The 21,549-nt window shown below is 44.3% G+C and overlaps 1 protein-coding gene across 1 annotated transcript; it reads right to left on the bottom strand.

The window, feature by feature from the left end:
* Positions 1-9,202: 9,202 nt before the first annotated feature.
* LOC136619848 (protein kinase C delta type-like) lies at positions 9,203-12,095 on the bottom strand. The gene is made up of 5 exons (XM_066594583.1): positions 11,244-12,095; positions 11,001-11,063; positions 10,309-10,863; positions 10,068-10,111; positions 9,203-9,662 (listed from the first exon to the last, which is right to left on the bottom strand). Exons 1-4 carry the CDS (start codon positions 11,459-11,461, stop codon positions 10,087-10,089), a joined length of 861 nt encoding a protein of 286 aa, XP_066450680.1. The 5' UTR covers positions 11,462-12,095; the 3' UTR covers positions 9,203-9,662; positions 10,068-10,086.
* Positions 12,096-21,549: the final 9,454 nt, after the last annotated feature.

The raw sequence follows: 21,549 nt of genomic DNA on the forward strand, positions 1-21,549 counted from the left end.
ACTCTGTACAATGACTGCAGACTGAGGACGCAATGGTCTGCACGCCCGATATACAAAAAAAAAAAATTGTGCAACACTGCTAAAAGCAGCCTCAACAGTACTGCACATGGTCAGATGTGGCCCTAAGAAGGACTGTTGGGGTTCTTGAAGACTAAAATAACACCTAACACTCTCCCTATCGCAGCTACAGCAAGACAGCACTTTCCCTGATCTCTGTCACCATGCATCTGTGGTGAGCCGCGGGCGGGGCAGATTTTAATACTCGGGTGTCACCTGATCTCCCCAGCCACTCACTGCAGAGGGGTGGTATAGGGCTGGAACGTCACAGGAGGAAGTTGTAATGCCTTCCATGTCTTTCTATTGGCCAGAAAAGCGCGCTAATGTCTCAGAGATGAAAGTGAAAGTAACTCGAACATCGCGTGGTGCTCGTCTCGAGTAACGAGCATCTCGAACACCCTAATACTCGAACAAGCATTAAGCTTGGACGACTACGCTCGCTCATCTCTAATTATATCCTTAACACCAAGTAAAATGATATATCATGTAAAATATCTCCTGTAATAAAGTGTTTAATGAAGCTGCTTGAATATACACTCTGTCAAAATAACTCAAGCACCTGGAAGAAGTTGTTGTTTTGCTATAAAGTTCGACATGCAGTTCCATCTCAGGCAGATATACAAATGATGAGTAGTGTGATTAGATGAACGGTCTCGTCACCTGAGGCCCTAAAAGTGATTCCTGCCTTGGCCTATAAAAGGCTCTCAGAGGCTCCATGTGTGTAGTGACCCCTTCTTCTGGTTGTATAGAGCTTGTTGACCACTAGACGCCTCTACAATAGAGAAGAGATTTCACCCTGTTATCAGAGTCTGAGAGGGGCGCATTATTGGGATGTGAGAAGCTGGATTGTCGTATTGATGAATTGTTCACCACCTGGGCCATTCTGACCAGACTGTTATGAGGTGTTAGGACCAGTGGATGTGTGAGGGCCGACATAAGGCACCTGAGCTCAGGACGCCCTCAACAGACCACCAGTAGAGAGGATCGTCTGATAGCTCGACAAGCATGAGCACCTCCAACTGTTTCATTGCCCATAAACCATAGACAGGTGACACCATTGTTACACCCCTGTGTCTGTCAGAACCATTTCCAGGCACTTGGCTGAAGAACATTTGGTCTCACGGTACACAATACATGTACCGCTTTTGACACCATTGCACTATCGCCTTTGTGCAGTGGTGTTGTGAATAACGAAACTGGACTACTACGGAGTACTCAATCCAGGTTTAGTTTGGGCAATGACAACAGCCGTGTTTGTTTCTGGAGACCTCGGGGTGAGGGCTTCAGTCCTGCCTTTGCTGTGGAGCGGCACACTGCCCTTACTGCTAGTGTGATGGTCTCGGGGGCCATCGCATACAACAGTCGGTCCCTCCTAGTAGTGGTACGAAAGACACTGACAGTTCAGCAATATGTTCAGGACATCCTGCAGCCACATGTGTTGCCTCTCATGGCAGCATCCAAGAGGCATCAGGATAATGCTCGGGTGCACACACAGGGGGGTCATAGGAATACCTACACAACATTGTCACACTTTTGAGGCTGCCCAGTCGCCAGATTTATTGTCAATAGAACATGCATGGAACCATCTGGGATGCCAACTTTGACAGCCTAAGAGTTTGCATGATCTAGAGGCTCAATTACAGAAAATGTGGCCCGATATGCCGCAGGATAACAAACAGAACCTGTTTGCCTCCATGCTTGGCTGTATCACATCCTACATCCAAGCTAGAGGTGGTACAGCAGGGTACTAGAGCCTCCATGCCCACCCGTATCACATCCTGCATCCAAGCTAGAGGTGGTACAGCAGGGTACTATAGCCTCAATGCTAGCCTATATCACATCTTGTATCCAAGCTGAAAGTGGTATAACAGGGTGCTAGAGCTTCTGTGCCTGTCCGTATCACATCTTCTATCCAAGCTAGAGTGGTACACCATGGTACTAGAGCCTCCATGCTCACCCGTATTCTCGTATTCTATCTTGTATCCAAGCTAGAAGCATCTCAACAGGGTACTAGAGCCTCCATGCCAGTCTGTATCACATCTTACATCCCAGATGGAGGCAGTACAACAGGGTACTAGAGCCTCCATGCCTGCCCTTATTACATCTTGTATCCAAGCTAGAGGTGGCACAATACGGTACTACAGCCTCCATGCCTGCCTGTATCACATCTTGTATCCAAGCTAGAGGTGGTACAGCAGGGTAGTGTTTTGCTCTGATATAGTATACACTTACTTATATCAACATTACTATCACACAGAGAAAATTCCATTTTATTCCGACAACTCCTTCTAGGTGCTTATTTTATTTTTGACAATTAGTGTATATAAAAAAGCACAAGACAAAAATTAAACAAAATAAAAACTTCCCAAGAAAAGGGATACAAAATTAAAAACAATTCCAGAACTGTCACGTTGTGCTCCTGGGACCTGTTGTTCTATGGGTTTCTAGGCACACACTTCTACAGGTGTGGGATTATTGAGCTGGCTGAGTGAGTATTGCTGCAGCCAGCCAATCACCACCGGTCTGCTGCACAGAAATACCAGCCCCTCTTGCAAGCAGGTGCTGGTAATTTATTCCTTTTGCTATTTTCTATATTCCCTCCCAGAACCCTGGTGTTTAGAGTCATGCATGTTGTGCTGTGGTCTTGCTTGCTTGCATGAGGTTCCTGGTGGGATTCCCTGTTTGTTGGTGTAAACAGTGACGTGTTCAGTGTCTGTGTAGGTGACCTGACACTTAGTGTGATCAACTACCTGTTTAGGGTGGATGTCCCTTGATTTGTTTGTGCATTTGAATTGTATTCTGTTCAGCGTATATGTTGTATACCACCTAGGGCGAGCCAGGGCCATGGGTTCCAGCTTGTAGACAGGATTCGTCTGGCTAATTTGTCTTGCTAGAGTGGGGACTCATGAGACAACGAGGACCCTTGTTGTGAGCTCGTGAGCTTAGGTCAAAATATAAATCAATACCTCATATGTACTTTAGCTATTTCATCTGCTTATGCGTGTTGGTATTCTAGGCAAGTCTTTTGGTGTTTGTTAGTCATTGTTAGATGTCTGCTTGCTAGTCCCACTCGCAGGTCACTTTCTTATGGTATTCAGCGTGTATGCACATTCTGGTTTGTTTCAGTGTCTGTTCGTGTGCATACCCTTTCCAATTTCCCTCCAGCCCTTGTTTGGGTTGCATCCATGTAGGTCGTTGTTCCCACGTCGTGCACGGATGTAACATAATGACCAGCCTTCTGTTTGCGTTCGTCCTGGGTGTGGTGTGCATTATGTTCGGGGCGAATGTGACAAACATGATTAATGGTACAAAAGACAAAATCAGACGAACCCGTGATTAATTAGAAATTAAACTCACCTGTCCCCAACTTGTCCGTGCTCACATGACTTCAATTCACTTATGAATGGTGGCTTTGATGCTTAAAAAGACCAGTTTTATTCTCTGTTCCTTCTTCACAATGGCAAAGACAAGAGAGCTGTCTGAGCAGACCAGAAATATTATCACCAAGCACAAGTAGTCTAAAGGGTACAAGAACTCCAAGCACCTTGGCATCCGAGCTTCAACAGTTCAAAAGATGTTTGCTACTCATGGAACAGTCACAAACCTTCCAGAACGTGGTGGATAGAAGAAAATTGAGGAGAGAACCCTACAAAATTTGTTTCAAAATGTGGCAAAGAAACAGCGTACAACATCCAAGGAGCTGAAGACAGGACTGGAAATATCTGAAGTCTGAACCTCTCCGATATGCTGCACACTAAACAAAACAGGACTCTATGGGCAATCGCCAAGGAGCAAGGGGAATACCACTGAAAGTCGTGAAAAAGAGCATCTGAACTTTGTAAAAATGTACATAGACAAACCACAATCCTTCTGGGAAAAATGTTCTATGGATAGATGAAACCAAACTAGAACTCTCTGGCCAAACATACCGGTGTAACATGTCAAATCAACCCTGGCCCAGATTGAATCTGGGTATAGTTTGGCCCAGGCCAGAGTATACCTGGGGAATAAACTGTCCTAAACAAATATCCGGGAGTGTAAAATAGCCTGGGCCAAACTATACCCCTTAAGGCCAGAATATACCCATCTAATGTGTATCAGCGGTGTTGTGAACTATGACTTGATTTTAACAGTAAATTTGTTATGAAGACATGCCAAATATTTGCTATCTTTTGTGATAAAACTGTCACAAACTGAGTATATTTGCACAGTGCCAAAATAATTTAATTTAGTGTATCTTATCTTTTTATCTTAACATGCTCAGACATCCAGTATAGACACTCTGATTAGCGAGAGTTTGTGAAGTTGATCATCGACAATCTGATGGCGCATTTTCAAACAGATCACTGCATATCATCTGCCTACCACCCACAAACAAATGGCCAGCGGGAACGTGACAATCAAACACTCAAAGAATCTTTTAGCAGTCTTGTCAATGACCAAAAAAACAATTGAGACCAGTTCATCCCTGGTGTTCCATTGGCCTATCGCAAATCTGTGCATGCCTCAACCAAGTGCACTCCATTTGAGGTTATGTATGGGCAGAAGGCCAAGCTTCTTATGGACCTCAAATCCTCAGAAGATGACTCTGTGGACCCCATACCACTCTCAGATGATGCTAACCCTGATGTGCTGGATACACTGACAACCATTCATAAAAAGCTCAGTTTAACTGTCAGTACCAACATTAACTCTACCCAGGAACACCAGAAGCGTGCCTTTGTTCACTGACACAACAGCAACAAAGAAATTACTGCTGGTATCGTTTATATCAAGAATCAGCGCTGTATTCATCACATGGGTTATAAGATGGAACCACCCCGGACTGGAACCTACTTAGTTGAGGAATCCTTGACTGAGGAACAAGTAAAACTTAAGAACTATAGAGCGGCCATGGCAGCTGCAGGTCACTTTCAAGTCTTTTGGAGGTTTGGTCAGCCATGGGCTTCCTGGGAGCAAATATTGTAATCCACTATTCATGGGTGACTAATCCGCAGGAAAGGAGGGACCCGCTGCGGGATTCTGCATGAAGAATCCGCGGCGGGACGGATTTTCCCTGTGGACATGAGGCCTTAGGGTCCAACTTCAGCTCCATTTATCTCTATGGACTGCCAGAGATAGCCAAGCTCTGTATTCTGCTTCTCTTTGGCAGTCCCATAGAGATCAATGGAATGGCAGCACGCATGCTTGACCGTCTATCCATTCATGCGGGGGAATAGGATCCACCATGTGTTAATACACCTTTAATATGACTGCTTGAAAGATGTTTGAGCTTCTCTCGTCTATTTGGATATTAGTTTATTTAAAGGGGTTTTCCCATAATTTAAAATTACTTGACAACCACTCTGTAGTTCCTGGTTGCAGCTGACCAGGACATGTGACTGCTACAGCCAATCACTGACTAGAGAAGATGGTTTGGCAATTCTGGTGGGCTTGCGGTAAAGTGAAACCCGGCCTCTCGACATCTTCCCATGTGTCCTCTTCAGGAAAATTGTCTAACTCAGTCGGTAATCGAGAGAGAGAGCATCAGCATTTGTATTGCTCTTCCCTGTGCGGTATTTGACCTGGAAAGTGAAGTTGGCTAGGCGGGATAACGAACTTTGTTCCAATGCCCCTGGTTTAGCAGAGTTCAGATGGGTAACTGGGTTGTTATCCGTGTATGCTGTAAAGGTGGCAGCAACAAGGTAATCCTTGAACTTTTCAGTTACAGGCCAGATTAGCTCAAGAAGTTCCAATTTGAAGGAGCTAAAATTTTGATCATTCCTTTCAGCACCCTTTAGTGAGCGTCTGTCATAAGCGGCTACCCTTTCTTTTCCCTCTTGCACCTGGCTAAGCACTGTGCCTAGGCCCTTAAAGCTGGCGTCTGTGTGGAGATTAAATGGGAGCATATAATCAGAATAAGCAAGAAAGGGGGGAGTACTTAGCTTCTCTTTTATGACTTGGAAGGCCTGCTCTTGCTCCTCTTCCCAGTTTGTAGCGATGGGCCTACTAAAAATCTCTATTGGCTGAAAATTTCTTGTAATGTAGGTTCAATCTGCGCACATTTGGGGATGAAGCGTCTGTAATACCCCACAAACCCTAGGAAGCTCCTGACATCTTTTAAGCTTTTAGGAGTAGGCCAATTCTTTACCACACTCACCCTATTAGGATCTGGGTATAACCTCTCGGCACTGACAATGTGTCTGAGATAGCGCACTTTAGTCTGCAGTAGATGACATTTAGATGGCTTTATTTTCAAGCCATGATCAATGGGAATCAGCAACACTTCACTGAGGTGTTGGGTATGTTCCCTTTTTGGGGTTTTAGTTGCCTTGTTAGTGTAGGGACTCAGATGGTGACATGGGCTTGTGGGCTTACATATTCTGGACAAAATACAACCCAATACCTCACATGTACTAACTTATTATATATTTCCTTCTGTCTGGGTGTTGTAGTACATCGGTGAGTATTTTGGCGCCTGTTGTTGTTTATATGCATGTTGTAGTCTATGATGGGCTGATAAGTCGTTCAGATTCCTGCGATCCAATAAGAATCTGAACGACTATCATTTACTGTAAATGCATGCACCGACTCAACAACAAACGATAATTCATTCTCTTATCACATGTTAAGTTTTTTGAATGCATAAACTGAACAACAATGATCTTCCTGTGTAAACATGCATTCCTTCATTCATGAATAACTGCCTGCTTATTGTGAATGGAGGCGGGGGCGGGCCAGAATGATCATCAATCCGCTCTGCCTCCATTACTGATCGATGATCGTTCCTGTGTAAGAGAATATGAATGATCATCACTTGGATGACAGTCGTCCTGTGTAACAGAGCCCTGGCTCCGGTAACTGAGGCCTTTTAACAGGTCTTCCTAAAAACTCAAATGCAGAGGAAAAAAACTCTTTGCCAACCTAAACTCCCTGGTTGCCTTAGGTGCTCATGCACATGTCTAGGTTACAGCTTGTAGGAAGCATATTTCCATATATACCATACTTGACGGATGTGCACAGTAGTGTACAGGGGCTATAAACCTTTGTAATAAGAAAACTAAAGGCCCTTTTACACACAATGATTATTGCTTAAAAGTCGTCCAAATGGCCGAAAACGAGAGGTAATCGTTACATGTAACTACGGGTATCATGCACTTTTCGTTTGAACGATTGATTCACTTAAAATCCATCGTTTAGCCACTGAAAGACTGATCAAATACATTCCATTTGAAAGTATTTCACTCATCTTGCAATAGATGAGCATGTTTACACTACCCTTGAGGAGAACAATGGAATGCCTTGGCAGCCACAAGGAGAACAATGGAGTCTGTGCAGCTGTTTACACAGCTGGGCATGTGTTTGAAACACACACTGGGCTCTGCAAACAACTCAGGGAGGTCCTTTTACATGCAAACGAAGATAATAAAGTATTAATGGCCATTAATTAACCTGATCCTCACAAGCACTCCAGCATAGGGGTTGATTAGATCAGGTGACTACACTATATGTTAGGTCCTCTGGCTGAAAGCTGCTCCCGTCTATGACCCTAGCCTTAAGCGAACAGGTTCTGTGAAGTGAGCCCAAACATTGCTCTGGCTTTAGAAATTACAAATAGATCTTCTATCTTAAACCATCTTGGTCCAGTGTATTGCATCTGAGGGAACTAGATGGTTGGGCAATCTCCTAGGTTTATACTTTCGGGGTATTGGGTCCCATACATTTGCTGCAATATCCTTTGCAGATAAGCTCTCAGATTTGATCTGATAAGTTAGTTGAGACCTTTTGGATCTCTGACAGTAATAAGTTCTCAGTATTGGCTCTGGAATTTCTGGGAAGGTAGGTAGAAGGTAGGGGCGTAACTACATGGGCCCCCACCCACCACTATGGTTCTTGCATATACAATCCCCAGTGGCATGCGAAGAACATTATGTAAGACATTCAATGGAAATAAAGACACACACAAAGATTTATGGAAAAAGAACATTTTATTTCTAGTTGTAGGAAATGATAGATTTTATTATGGGGAATTTTGAGGCTGAGTTGATCCAGAGGAAGGCGAAAACCCTTTTAGGAAAAAGCCAATTATCCTTGAAGAAAGGGGAAAAATTCCTTCCTGACCCCAAATATGGCGATCAGAGCAAGTCCCAGGATCAAAGCCAACATCTACACCTATCTGACTTTTTAAAATATATTATTGTTTTATTAATCTATTACCATTTGTTTGTGTGAAATATAAAGTGTATTAAACTAAACCTATTTATAGACTGTGTTGATCCAGAGGAAGGCGAAAACCCCCTTGAGGAAAGAGCCAATCATCCTGTTTCAAGGGGGAAAAATTCCTTCCTGATCCAAAATATGGCGACCAGAATAAATCTCAGGATCAAACACCAGCAGCTCACCTCCCTAGTGTATGTGATATCAGCTAAAGTTTTTGATTATTTTTTATGTTTATATTATGTTATTTATGTGGCTTATTCCTTATAAATAAATCCTAACCCTATTTAAAGGGGTTGTCTCGCGAAATCAAGTGGGGTTAAGCACTTCTGTATGGCCATATTAATGCACTTTGTAATATACATTGTGCATTAAATATGAGCCATACAGAAGTTATTCACTTACCCTCTCCGTTACTGGCATCCCCGTCTCCATGGCTCCGTCTAATTTCAGCATCTAATCGTCCGATTAGACGCGCTTGCGCAGAAGGGTCTTCTCCCTTCTAGTCGGTCCGGGCACGAGCGGCATTCTGGCTCCGCCCCTTCTACGCATCATCGCGTAGCTCCGCCCCATCACGTGTGCCGATTCCAGCCTCCTGATTGGCTGGAATCGGCACACGTGACGGGGCGGAGCTACGCGATGACACGTAGAAGGGGGTGGAGCCAGAACGCCGCTCGTGCCAGGCCGAGCCGAAGGCAGAAGACCCTTCTGCGCAAGCACGTCTAATCGGGCGATTAGACGCTGAAATTAGATGGAGCCATGGAGACGGGGACGCCAGCAACGGAGTGGGGAAGTGAATAACTTCTGTATGGCTCATATTTAATGCATGATGTATATTACAAAGTGCATTAATATGGCCATACAGAAGTGCTTAACCCCACTTGATTTTGCGAGACAACCCCTTTAAGGCTGTGAGTTGATCCAGAGGAAGGCAAAACCACCTTGAGGTATGAGCCAATTGTCCTCAAGTTGGAAAAATTCCTTCCTGACCCCAAATATGGCGATCAGAGTAAGTCCCAGGATCAAAGCCGACATCTGACCTATCTGTGTGTGCATACTCGTGTCTATGTATGTGTTTGTATCTACATTTGTGTCTAATCTGGTGTGGTGTGGGCTACTTACCCGGCCTGTGCCGAGGTCTTACTATTAACCAGGAGTTCAGGGATAATAGCCACTCAGGCTATTTTTCCTGAACTCACCAGCTACTAATCAAACACAGGCTGCTCCTGGTGGTGTAGTAGGTCTTCAGGAGAGGATGATATCTGATGTTAGCCGAAGGAGGTCAAGGTTCAGGGTAGCTGATGGTAGCACGCAGGATACAGATGGTGGAGAGAGGTTGTTGTTGGTAAGCCGAGCTCTTCTACAGCAGCAAAGTCGCGGGTTTAGGAGGCAGTTGTTGCAGGCTAAGCCTACAAGACATAAGAGAGAGAATTGTTAGTTTTACTAGTTGTGGATACAAACAAGTAAACTACTGTAACATGACAATTTCTATCAGGATCTGATTTGTATCTGATTTACAAAAAAGTTATTTTCTGCAACTGTGTCTTTACTATGAGTTATTAGCAGTTTTGTGATTGTGGAAGCCATAATGGAGGCCATATTGCTTGTCAACCAGATATATCAAAATTTCAGAAGGGGATGACTCAAAGGGGGAAAATTACAGAACATTTTATGCTAGATTCTGGCATAAAAAGTCAAATCATTTGGCGCAAGCCCGGCTGTTCTGTTGCAGTGTATGAATGGTAGGTGTCCTGTGTGTATAGGTATGTATAGTTGTACAGATATGTATGTGTAGGTGTACAGATATAACTTACCAGATGGTTGTGGCTTCCTTCACAATCGGATTCTTCTCAACATCCTAAGAAGAAGCAGAGACATAGTTATTACAGAAGAAATAATAATGTAGCTGAGGAGGGAAAAGACTGCGGACCAGGCATGGTGACATGAAGCAGGGTTATTATATGACCTCCTTTGCTGTCTGATACAAGAGGAACAATGATGATGAACACAGAGGTCTGCCTGAAGAACATCATCCCTAGAGGAGGAAGATCTTACCGGGTCCAGCTTGGTGAAGTGTACGAGAATCCGTCCATGGGGTGAAGGGGTGTCTTATCCTCCAGCCATAGCATGTTACGATTTTCCAGAATTTCCTTGAATGGTTTGAATAGCGGCCGTGATCTCTTCAGTTCCAGCACCTCCCAATCTATGGTGTCGAAGAAACGGTGACCTCGGATGTTTCTGTAAACACCCAGCCTCTCCTCAGGCTTCTTGCGTAGCAGTCTTTCCAGAAGATGCTTCACATCAGCATCAAGCCAAGGTGGAAATTTTGGCTCCTTTCTGGTGATGGCTTTGATGACCTTTCTCCTGATGGAGCCATGATAGAAAGGGGACTGTCCTGCCGCCATCCAGGATACGACAATCCCCAGGCTCCACCAGTCGACTGCAGTGTCATAGTCCTCTTCAAGAAGCACCTCTGGGGCCATGAATTGAAGTGTGCCCGTCACTCCACTGATCTTGTTAGATGAGGTGACGCCGTCTTGGGCCAGCCCCAGGTCAATCAGGCGGATGTGTCCAGATCTGTCCAGCATGATGTTGTCTGGCTTTATGTCACTGCAATGAAAATAGAGAGATGTTAATCTGTTCAGCGACACAGTGGTCTTAGATATGTACCAGTCCTAATTCAGGATTATAGGAAAGTCTGGAACCAATTGCAAGGAAAAAGAGAAATGTGGACAAGTTCTGCTTACCGATGGACGATGTAGCGTTGGTGCAGGAACTGGAGGCCACATGCTATCTCCGCTGTGTAGAATCTGAAAGAAGAGTGTAGTATCAATGATATGGAATCCGTCCCCTGACATCATGTCACCATCATAGTGTCACCACCAGAAGAGAAGAGGCGCTGTTTATGGCAGCCTGTACACCCTCCACTCTTCTATATCTGTCATGTCACCCTCAGTCCCCCCCCAACCCCTGATTAGTCATTTACTCACCTCACATGGTTGATGTCCAAGCTGCCGCACATTTTAATCATTGCTCCTAGGCTTCCTCCAAGCAGATACTCTGTGATAAAGTAGACTCGGTCTGCAGACTGCTGTGCGGCATACAGGTGACAGATGAAGGGGCAGTCTTGGGCCTTCAGGAGTATCCGCTGCTCTCTCATTAAGATGTGCTGTTCACTCCTTGTTTTATTGACGATCTTAATGGCCATGAAGGTGTTTCTTTCGGGGAATGATGCCAGGACCACCTCAGGAAAACAAATAGGAAATAATCACTGACAGCAGCCAGAGGGGAAAATCATATACATTTATTGCATGAGGGATTTATCAATAGGCCGCTTTCAAATTGTGCAAGATTTGCACATTGCAAGACACACAAATAAGAGCCATAGTCTTATGAATGGAGTCATATGATGATGATTATCCATTCAGTTGCATCCGACCTTCGGTCACTCTGTGGATCAATGTTTTCCATGTATTCCTGTCTTTCACAGCTTCTCCCAGTTCCGTGATTGACATGTTTGTGGTGCCTTGATTGTATCCAGCCATCTTGTTCTTTGTCGTCCTGATCTTCTCTTTCCATTGACTTTGCCCAGCATCAATATTGTTTCCCGTGAGTTTGCGCTCATCACGTGGCCAAAAAAGAGAGCTGCTGTTTAATGATTTTGCCCTCCAGTGATATTTTCAGTTTGGCATGATCTAACACTACCCTGTTCGTTGTCCTCACAGTCCAAGGTATCCGTAGCATTCTCCTCCAGCACTGGAGTTCAAACACATCAATTTTTCTTCTGTCTGTTTTCCTGAACGTCCAAGTTTCGCAACCATATGCCGTTATGGGAAAGACGATTGCATTGACCAGTCTGGATTTTGTTGCAATGCCAATATTCTTGCTTTTCCAGATCTTTTCCGTTCCTTGCATTGCAATCCTGCCAAGTGTAATCCGTCGCTTGATCTCATGTCCAGATTGGTTGTTGCAATCGATTTTGGATCCAGCAAAGATTAAATCGTGGACCAACTCGACTTCTTCGCTGTTGATGTTTATGTTCACTGTACAGTTGCCTACCGCGGTCATGACTTTCGTTCTCTTGCTGTTGAGGTACAGTCCCATGCGTTCGCTTTCCTTTTGCACTCGTTGGATGAGGTATTCCAGGTCCCTTTCACTTTCCACAAGCAGGGTGGTGTCATCTGCATATCGGAGGTTGGTGACATTTCTGCCACTGATTTTGACTCCTATTTCTAATTTGTCCAAATTGCATCACCTCATGATCGTTTCTGCGTACAGATTGAGAAGGACTGGTGATAGAATGCAGCCTTGTCGTACGCCTTTCTTGATTCCGAACCAATCCGTGTTTCCATAAGCGGTCCTGACTGTTGCTTCTTGGTTGTTGTGAAGCGACCTTATAAGCTGTTCAATATGTTCTGGGACGCCCATTTGCTTCAGACACTTCCAAAGCTTGTCATGTTTCACACAGTCAAATGCCTTGCTGTAGTCGATGAACACGTCCTTCTGATCCTCCCGTCATATACATGAGCATTTTTCTCCTTTTTTTCTGTACTGCATTGTGGTGCGGGGAAAAATTAATTTAAAAGACCTCGCAGTATGCTCTCTTTGCGCGTTTCTCAGAACGCATCTCCTATTGTTTTCAATGGGACAGGATAACACATCGCACGGCAGGTAATGTGAGGTTTTCCATTGCTGATTATTACTTTACCTGAAGTGATGGGAGACGGTTTTAAAGAAAAAAACAGGTAAATCGCACATAAGCGAGCCAAGTTTCACGTCCCGATATCACGCTTTGTCATGTGTAGGTAGCCTAAGGCTAGTTCCACACATAGCAAATCTGTGTGAACATCCGCATGAAAGGACATGAATTTCAACCCTCATTTGAAGAGATGAAATTCATGCTGAAACAACATAAGTTGACATGAAGCGAAGTTACAATCTGCACCATAGGTCAATTTACACAACATAGTTTTTCCGTGAGCATGTGGCCTCTTGCACGCGGGACGATTCACATTGCAAAATCCAGAGCGGGATTTAACCTCTGGATTTCGCAGCAAATGCAGCCTGTAGCATGCTCTGGCAAAACACGATTTCCTGCCCATGAGCGGAAATCAATTGCGATTTTCCCCTGTCGCGGGAAAGAAAACACAGCATTCTGCGATTCGCTGCAAGCTACGCATGGCCGGCTTCCATTGAAGTCAATGGAAGCCGTCCATCCTGCAGCCATTCCGCAATCATCTTTGTGGAATGGCCGCAGAAGCCGTGTCATCACCATGGCAGCGGCGCAGTATCCTCTCAACTGCGAATGATCTGGCAGCAGAGGAGGCCGTGTCATTGCCCTAGCGACAGTGCGGTGTTCCCTGTACGCCGCATGTGCCACTCGGGACATAGGCAGCAAAGGAGAAGATGCTGGACCAGTAAGCTGGGTCACTGTATGGGCTCCGAGTATATGGGTCATTACTAAACAACGGTATGGGAAATAGAAACAAAAAAAAACGTATGACCGCCTGCGTGAGTAGTACAATTTCGCCGCCATACGCTATAAAACACAGCAGGATTCTCCCGGCGAATTATTGCTTACTGTCGCGTGAGCCTGGCCTGAAATGAAGCGTCTTCCTAAGACCATGTGAGTTCGTTTATGGTGGTCTACGCAGGTGACAGGTTCCCTTTAAGGGCGCCCACCCACTGGCGATTTTTTTCCCTGCGAAATTCGCAGCATTTTTTTCTCTGCAGGGGTCTATGGGACTTGTAATGTTAAAATCGCGATCGCGCAAAATCGCGATTTCGCGGTAAATTGCGATTTTGCGCGATCGCGATTTTAACATTACAAGTCCCATAGACCACTGCAGAGAAAAAAATGCTGCGAATTTCGCAGGAAAAAAAATCGCCAGTGGGTGGGCGCCCTAACCCTTTAATGTTGCAGGACATAAGGCAGTACTTAATTGTGGAAAAGTAGAAGAACCTAAAACAATCATAAGAATTCTGCTCTAATTGTAATCGTACCGACCTGCAGAGAAAATGTATCATGTTATTTATGCTGCATGATTAGCGCTGTAAAAAAAACACATGAAAACAAACAATGGCAGAATTGATGTGTCTTCTCTCCCTGCTATCAAAAAAAGAATTTCTAAAAGTTGTACAATATAGTATATTTACCCAAAAATGGCACCATTAAAAACTACAGTTCGCTTTGTAAAAAACAACCCCTCAAAATCCCATGTCGATGGAACAATAAAAAGTTATAGCTTTTGAAAAGTGGAGATAAAAGTCCCCCAAAAATCATTGCATTCTTATGCCCAAAATAGGTCATGTCCCTAAGGGGTTAAAGCAGCGATTATGGGTGACCGTCGTTCACACGTCAGAGTCTTTCATCAGTATTTTGTGAGGCAAAAGTGGAAAGTACAGAGAGGAAGTAGAATGGGAAGATTTACATTTTGGCTTAAAAAATGCTAATTAAAAATCCCCGTGTGAAGGAGCCCTCGCTGCGCCCCAACCCGAAAATACTACGTTCTAGAACTTACCTTGCTGAAGCTTCCTCTGCCCAAGATCTGTAGGGCGGTGAAGCGACTGATGTCAAAGCTGCGGTGTGGTGGTACGAGGTCCTGGCTGGTGCCCGGTCTTGGCCCCTCATCCTCAGGCTCATCCTCTCCCCTCCTCCTCTTCTTTATTTCCGTGAGTCCACTCACGCTGTGATCATCTCTCTTTCTCTTTTCGTTTTCTCCTCCGTGTCCATTGAACGCCATTTTTCACAATCTTGTACTCTTCAATCCAACCACTGCCGTCGTCAGTTGAAAGGAAATGGCAGTTGGCCGAGTGAAGGTCAAAGGTCAGGGAAGCTGCCAGTACTTTGCTTGCCAGTACCATTCTTGCCAGTACCCTGCTCAGCCATATACACAGTGATGTTGGCATGTGCCTGCCATATACACAGTGATGTGGGCACTATGAGTGATGGTTTAGTGCCATCGCTGGTTCTTCTAGTACCACATTATTAGTAGATGGGGCAGGGATGGCACTTCATGTCTGGGTTGGCAGCACTGCCCATAGTTCATCAGAAACTTCTGGAGTTTTAGAAAACTTGCAATTGTGTTGAAATTAAATTGAACCCGGTGGAGGAATAAACTATAAATTGTACTAATGATTGGAATAATAAAGCCTTTTGAGGGTCATTTTCTGTTGCATTCAATAAGTGTCCATCATCCAGATACATGATGTGTATTGCCATAGGTTACAATGGGCAGCACCCTCGCCTGTGCAGATCTGGGTGTAGCAGGCGGAGATGCTTCTATGGAGGTCACAGAGGGATTCATCCACAATGGGGGTTTATAGTGAAATGTTAGAGAGAGGTCATATAGAAATATTAGGAGGGTCTTATAAACAAGCAGTCGTGGTGGGAATTACTGTTGGGGGCTGTAAATTGGCGCAGTAATGTGCATACGGCATCATAAGACTTTTTATTTAAACTGAGCCAATAAAGACTAATATATTAGATAAGTTTGTGAGTCAAATCTGAAGTCTGGGAGGAGAGGTTGTGTACAAGATATCGCCAGGTCTAAGCTGGGTTCACACAGGGCGGATTTGTTGCGGTTTTTCTGCGGTTTTTCCATTGCGGTTTTGCCGCAGAAGGACTGCTTCTGCATTAAAACCGCTTTTTGTCCGGATTTTGCTGCATCCATAGTGGTCTATGGACCAAAAAGTGCTACAGAAAAGTCAAAAGAATTGACATGCTGGGTCTTGAAAAACCGCACCGCAGCTGCATTTCTGAACTGCGGCTGTGCGTAAAAAATCCGTCCTGTGAGAACAACTTTTTGCCCAAACACATTTGCACTGCATTGCACTGCAAACGCAGCGGTTTTGCGCAGTGCGGATATGCAACGGCAAACCGCGGCAGAACCGCAGCAAATCCTCCCTGTGTGAACCCAGGCTTCAAAAGATGAGAATATAATGGAATACACTCCCTCCTGCGCAGTGAAGGAGTGTATTTAACGCTCGGATCTTTGCAAAAACAGAGCGTATTTGCGCAGGCACCACTTGTTCACAGAAACGGGGGAATCACCGCACCCTGATATAAAAGTCTAGTTTGCCTAACATGGTGGCTGTGATTGCAGGCATGCGCTGCGCTAAGTGCATGACCATGTGGGCAGATGTGCATGCTTGCGTACCTCCCATAGACCTCTATGGGGCTCTTTGGTGCACAAACATGCACAAGATATGGCAGTTCCTATTTTGTGCTGCAGAAAAAATGGGAGCAAAAAGAAAGAAAGTGGTTAATAAACCCATTGAAATTAATGGGTTTTATTCTCTGCGTATCACACTCATCTGTTTAAGCCCTTATATAAGGAGACTATACATCCCGATTTAGGTGGGACAGTCCCACTTTGGGACCCTGTGTCCAGCTTTACCAGGGTCTCAAGCAGGACAGCCATTTGTCCTACTTTCGGGACATGGGGTCACCATTAAAGTGATTACCAGCCAGGGTGCTGCAGCTACACAGCTGGTAATCACTGACTGGCGTCGCTGCCGGAACCTACTTAGTTGAGAAATCCTTGACTAAGGAACAAGTAAAACTTAAGAACAATAAGACTATGAAGATACTGAGCAACGCCTACCATGCCAGCAGCCTTAAGATTTACTGGGATAAAGAGGTTTTTCTACCACCCCAGTCCCCTGATGATTGTCCCAGTGACTCTGCCAATGACTGCCCAAAGCAAAAGACACTCAAAAGACCATGTTTAGAACCAGACAATGATGACATCTACATCTCACAGATGACCAAGACTTTCAACCCACTACCAAGTTCAGGAAGGAAGTATCTTAGCACAACTATTGGCCTTATGTTTGGTAAGGTCGTGTTCTATGGACACAAGGGACCTTAAAACGAGTGAATATTCCAAAGGAGCAGCACACAAATAGAGATCTTGAGAAAGCTTCTGTAAAATGACATAGACATCTTTATTATGGTGATTCTACCAGTTACAAATAACTGCCAGGCAACGTTTCGACCGTCAGAGCAGTCTTTGTCAAGGTGTGGACGAGGAAGAAAGACACTACATATGTGGTGAAGAGAGTGGAGTGGTAACTTCAATAGTGGAGGTGCTGCCTGACCAGATGACGCACCACCGGGGTGGGCGTGATAGAGCAAGGGAATAGGACTAAAAAGTGGAGAAGGCGCAATACTCCAGGTTAAAGCATGTAGGAAGTGACCAAAGCTGTGGAAAACTTCTCCTTTTATTTAATAAAGTATGTGATCAGCTTATGAAAGCGCGTTTCGGGGATAACCCCTTCATCAGTTCGGCTGGTGTTTAAAATATAGAAGCAACTGGTGGTTCCCAATAAGGGTTAATAATGAGATTCTGCTTACCTGTGTAGTGAGGGTCAGCCAGGGCAGGAGCAGGAGGAGTTCAACATCATCATCCACACAAAAGTGGTGACTCCATGGATTGGTTGACCTATCCCGCAAGCTTCAATCTGCAACAGAACATGCACTTTATCTAGAAAACAAGCATGGTAATCTTAGAAATTGAAGATTCAGGACATTATAACTTTTATTATTTTCTGAACAGTCAAATTAATTGAACATTATATTAAAATTGCATTACAAATGTTTTGGGTATGTGCTTTTATTTTATTGTGTAAACATTACTGAGAGGTGTGGTAGTAATATTTGATCTTGGTGTAAGTCTAATATTTTTACTGATTGAAGGTTTTCGGGTTGAAGTGATAAAAGTCTTTGTGTTTTAAGATTTAAGGCAGCTAGCTTTCCAACTTAACTTAACCGCCAATAAAATGTTGAAACATTCTCCTGCAGATGAATGGGTCGGATTCTTCATATAGGAGCCCGCAGCGGAATCCAGCTCTGTGCTCAGCCAACAACTGCGCGTACTTGTCTTCTCTCTTCTTCATCTGTACTGCGGATGGACCCTGTGGCTCGCCGTCGGACATGCGCAGTACAGATTTTTTTTCAAATCTTCTGTTTTTCCCGCGCCGTCGCTAGACGAGGATGTGGATTTCATGACCTGTCCGCAATGTCAATTTCGATGGGCCGTGGTCAACAGAAGTTGTCTGTGTGGACACCGCACACAAATTAGAGCATGCTGTGATTTTTCCTCCACTCGTGGAAATCGCAATTCAGTTACGTGAATGTGCGGGAAGAAGCGATTTTCCATAGCATGCTATGAATGATATTTGCTGTGGAACTGCGGTGCAGATGCTGATTGTGGATTCCGCAATGCAAATCCGTTTTTGTGCAGGACCCCTTAAAGGGGTTGTCCCGCGCCGAAACGGGTTTTTTTTTTTTTCAACCCCCCCCCCGTTCGGCGCGAGACAACCCCGATGCAGGGAAGTAAAGGAAGCTTACCGGAGCGCTTACCTTAATCCCCGCGCTCCGGTGACTTCAATACTTACCGCTGAAGATGGCCGCCGGGATCCTCTGTCTTCGTGGACCGCAGCTCTTCTGTGCGGTCCACTGCCGATTCCAGCCTCCTGATTGGCTGGAATCGGCACGTGACGGGGCGGAGCTACACGGAGCCGCTCTCTGGCACGAGCGGCTCCATAGAAGACTACAGAAGACCCGGACTGCGCAAGCGCGGCTAATTTGGCCATCGGAGGCCGAAAATTAGTCGGCAACCATGGAGACGAGGACGCCAGCAACGGAGCAGGTAAGTATAAAACTTTTTATAACTTCTGTATGGCTCATAATTAATGCACAATGTATATTACAAAGTGCATTATTATGGCCATACAGAAGTGTATAGACCCACTTGCTGCCTCGGGACAACCCCTTTAAGTAATTCTTGTGTATATCACTCAACACTATTGATATCATGGGGTTATAATCTGGCCTGAGGAATATGAATTGGCCTAGGCCAATGGGAGTTTAATCTAGCCTAGGCCCTTTTAACCCGAGGTATACTATGGCCTGTTACAACGGCTTTATGTAAATAGACAACAAAATAAGGCTTATAAAGGAAAGTGCACCTTGCTTATATTGAAACATCACGGAGGACCCATAATGTTGTGGGACTGCTTTGCTGCCTCTGGGACTGGAGGCTTTGAGTGTGTTAGTGAAACAATGAAATCAGAGAATTAACACAGCAGTTTAGGGTGAAATGTAATCCCAATGTATGACAACTGGGTTTGAGTCAAACAAAATAGATCCTACAGCAGGATAATGACCCACCACACACATCCAAAAGTACACAAGAACGGTTTAGAAGGAAGACATTGACTATTTTAAATTGACCAATAATAAGTCCTGATCGCCATCCAATTAAAAATCTTTGGAGAAGCTGAAATCTGCTGTTGGGAAAAGGAGCTCTACAGACATTGAAGAGCTGGAGAGAATTGTAGTAGAAGAAACTACCAGCAGACCGGTGCGAGAGGCTCACAGATGGCTCCCAATAACCTTCAGAGGCCATCATAGTAGCCAAAGGTTGTGCAACCAAGTATCAGAGAAGATGCCTTTAATACTGCCCATTAATGTACTATGATTATTCTTTATTCCTTTTTAGAAATGACTGCATGTATGTTGATAGGTAACATTTTTGATTGAATGTATTTGGATAGGCTATTAAAATATTCTAATGATGCAAAGTTAGTACATATCCACTTATTTTTATTGGCTCTAATAAGATATATTACAATGTTTATATTTGTTAGTACTATTAACTCATTAAAAGTTGTTTATGATTGGAGTGACACGTTATAAATCCTTTAAAGCTTAGGTCTTATTCACTAGAGCAAATATCGGCCGCCGTTTTTACAGCTGGACGATATACGCTACCATCTGAGCTGTCTTCCCCTTTCCCTCACCCTCGATGGCTCTCTGCCTCTCTCCTCCCCTCTGGCTGTTTGCAATGGGAGGGGGCGAGATGGGTGTGGAGCTAAGCTCCACCCTGCCCTCTCCCATTGCAAACAGCCGGAGGGGAGGAGAGAGGCAGAGAGCCATCGAGGGTGAGGGAAAGGGGAAGACAGCTCAGATGGTAGCGTATATCGTCCGTTCATGAAAACGGTGGCCGATATACGCTCCTGTGAATAAGCCCTTATATAGTATATATTTCCACTTTACCAGCACACATTTTCTACACCTTGTTTGAAAGATGGTATCATCCACCATCCTTTTTATTTTGCCCCTAACAAATGTTTTTCACTATGACCTTAACACCTCAAAGTTTGATTAACTATTTCCAATTCAATTTCGGCCGTTGTCCAGCAATGACAAGGGTCGACACTAGTTTGGAAATAGTTCATTTTCAAAAAATCGCTAATAAAATCATCATGACGGGTCATTTTTATGTGGTTTTTTTTAGTAAATCAGAGGAATCCACAATGTGTTTTCCCATCCAAAATAAATAAGAGCTGGGGAGTGTGTGGATGGCAGGGAAACTGAATTGGAAAGGGTTAATCTATCCATTATGTTAATGCCTAGTAATTCTCTATCAAATGTCCTGATTTTTGGCCTATTTTAATATTTTCATTTTATTGCAGAGCCACAGATTTGACTTTTCGCATGAAACTTTGCCTAGGAGGCAACCATTCTGGAGTTGTCTCTTTATGGTGTCGTTATTTTACAGCTGAAGATGAGAAAGATGTTTAGCGGGTGCTATTTCTTAAAGTTGTTAGCAGAGGATGTATAAGTCATCTGTTTCTCAAACTATATTCTGATATGCTTGCTTGCACGGCTGTGCATGGGGACCCTTCAATTCTCTTTCTGTCCTGTTTAGAGCCAATCTGTGCTGTTCTGTCAAAGAAGTAATTTAAAGGGGTATTCCAAGATATTTTTAACCTTTGATGACTGATGGGTCATCAACAGATCCCCAACGATCATCTGATTCCTGCTGCCGCTGTTGCTATAGTCATCAGACGAAGCAGAAAGTGCTGACCATAGCACAGAATTCAATGGTACATGATCAGCGGAGAGCCATCGCTTGGACCTGTCAGTCTTAAATAGCAAAAGTTAAAAATGTCCTGAAATACCTCTTTTATATTAGGCTATTTTAATTGTATGCCTGGGGAACAGCTCCTGATGTATTTGGGTTAACGGAGGCTGTGACAGATGACAAACAATGGCATTCAGTACCCATAGAATAAAATGACATCCTGTAAAAATATGTATCTATCAAACAGATGCCATTTTAGCTTATGGGTAATGGCTGCCACTGCTGAGAACATTTGCTCCTCCTTCCCTACATCCGCTATTAGTGTGATCTGTCATAGAGCGGCCATGGCAGCTGCAGGTCACTTTCAAGTGACATTAATTCTTTTGGAGGTTTGGTCAGCCATGGGCTTCCTGGGAGCCAA

The sequence above is a fragment of the Eleutherodactylus coqui genome, chromosome 3, assembly GCF_035609145.1.
Source record: "Eleutherodactylus coqui strain aEleCoq1 chromosome 3, aEleCoq1.hap1, whole genome shotgun sequence".
Taxonomy (NCBI): Eukaryota; Metazoa; Chordata; class Amphibia; order Anura; family Eleutherodactylidae; genus Eleutherodactylus; species Eleutherodactylus coqui.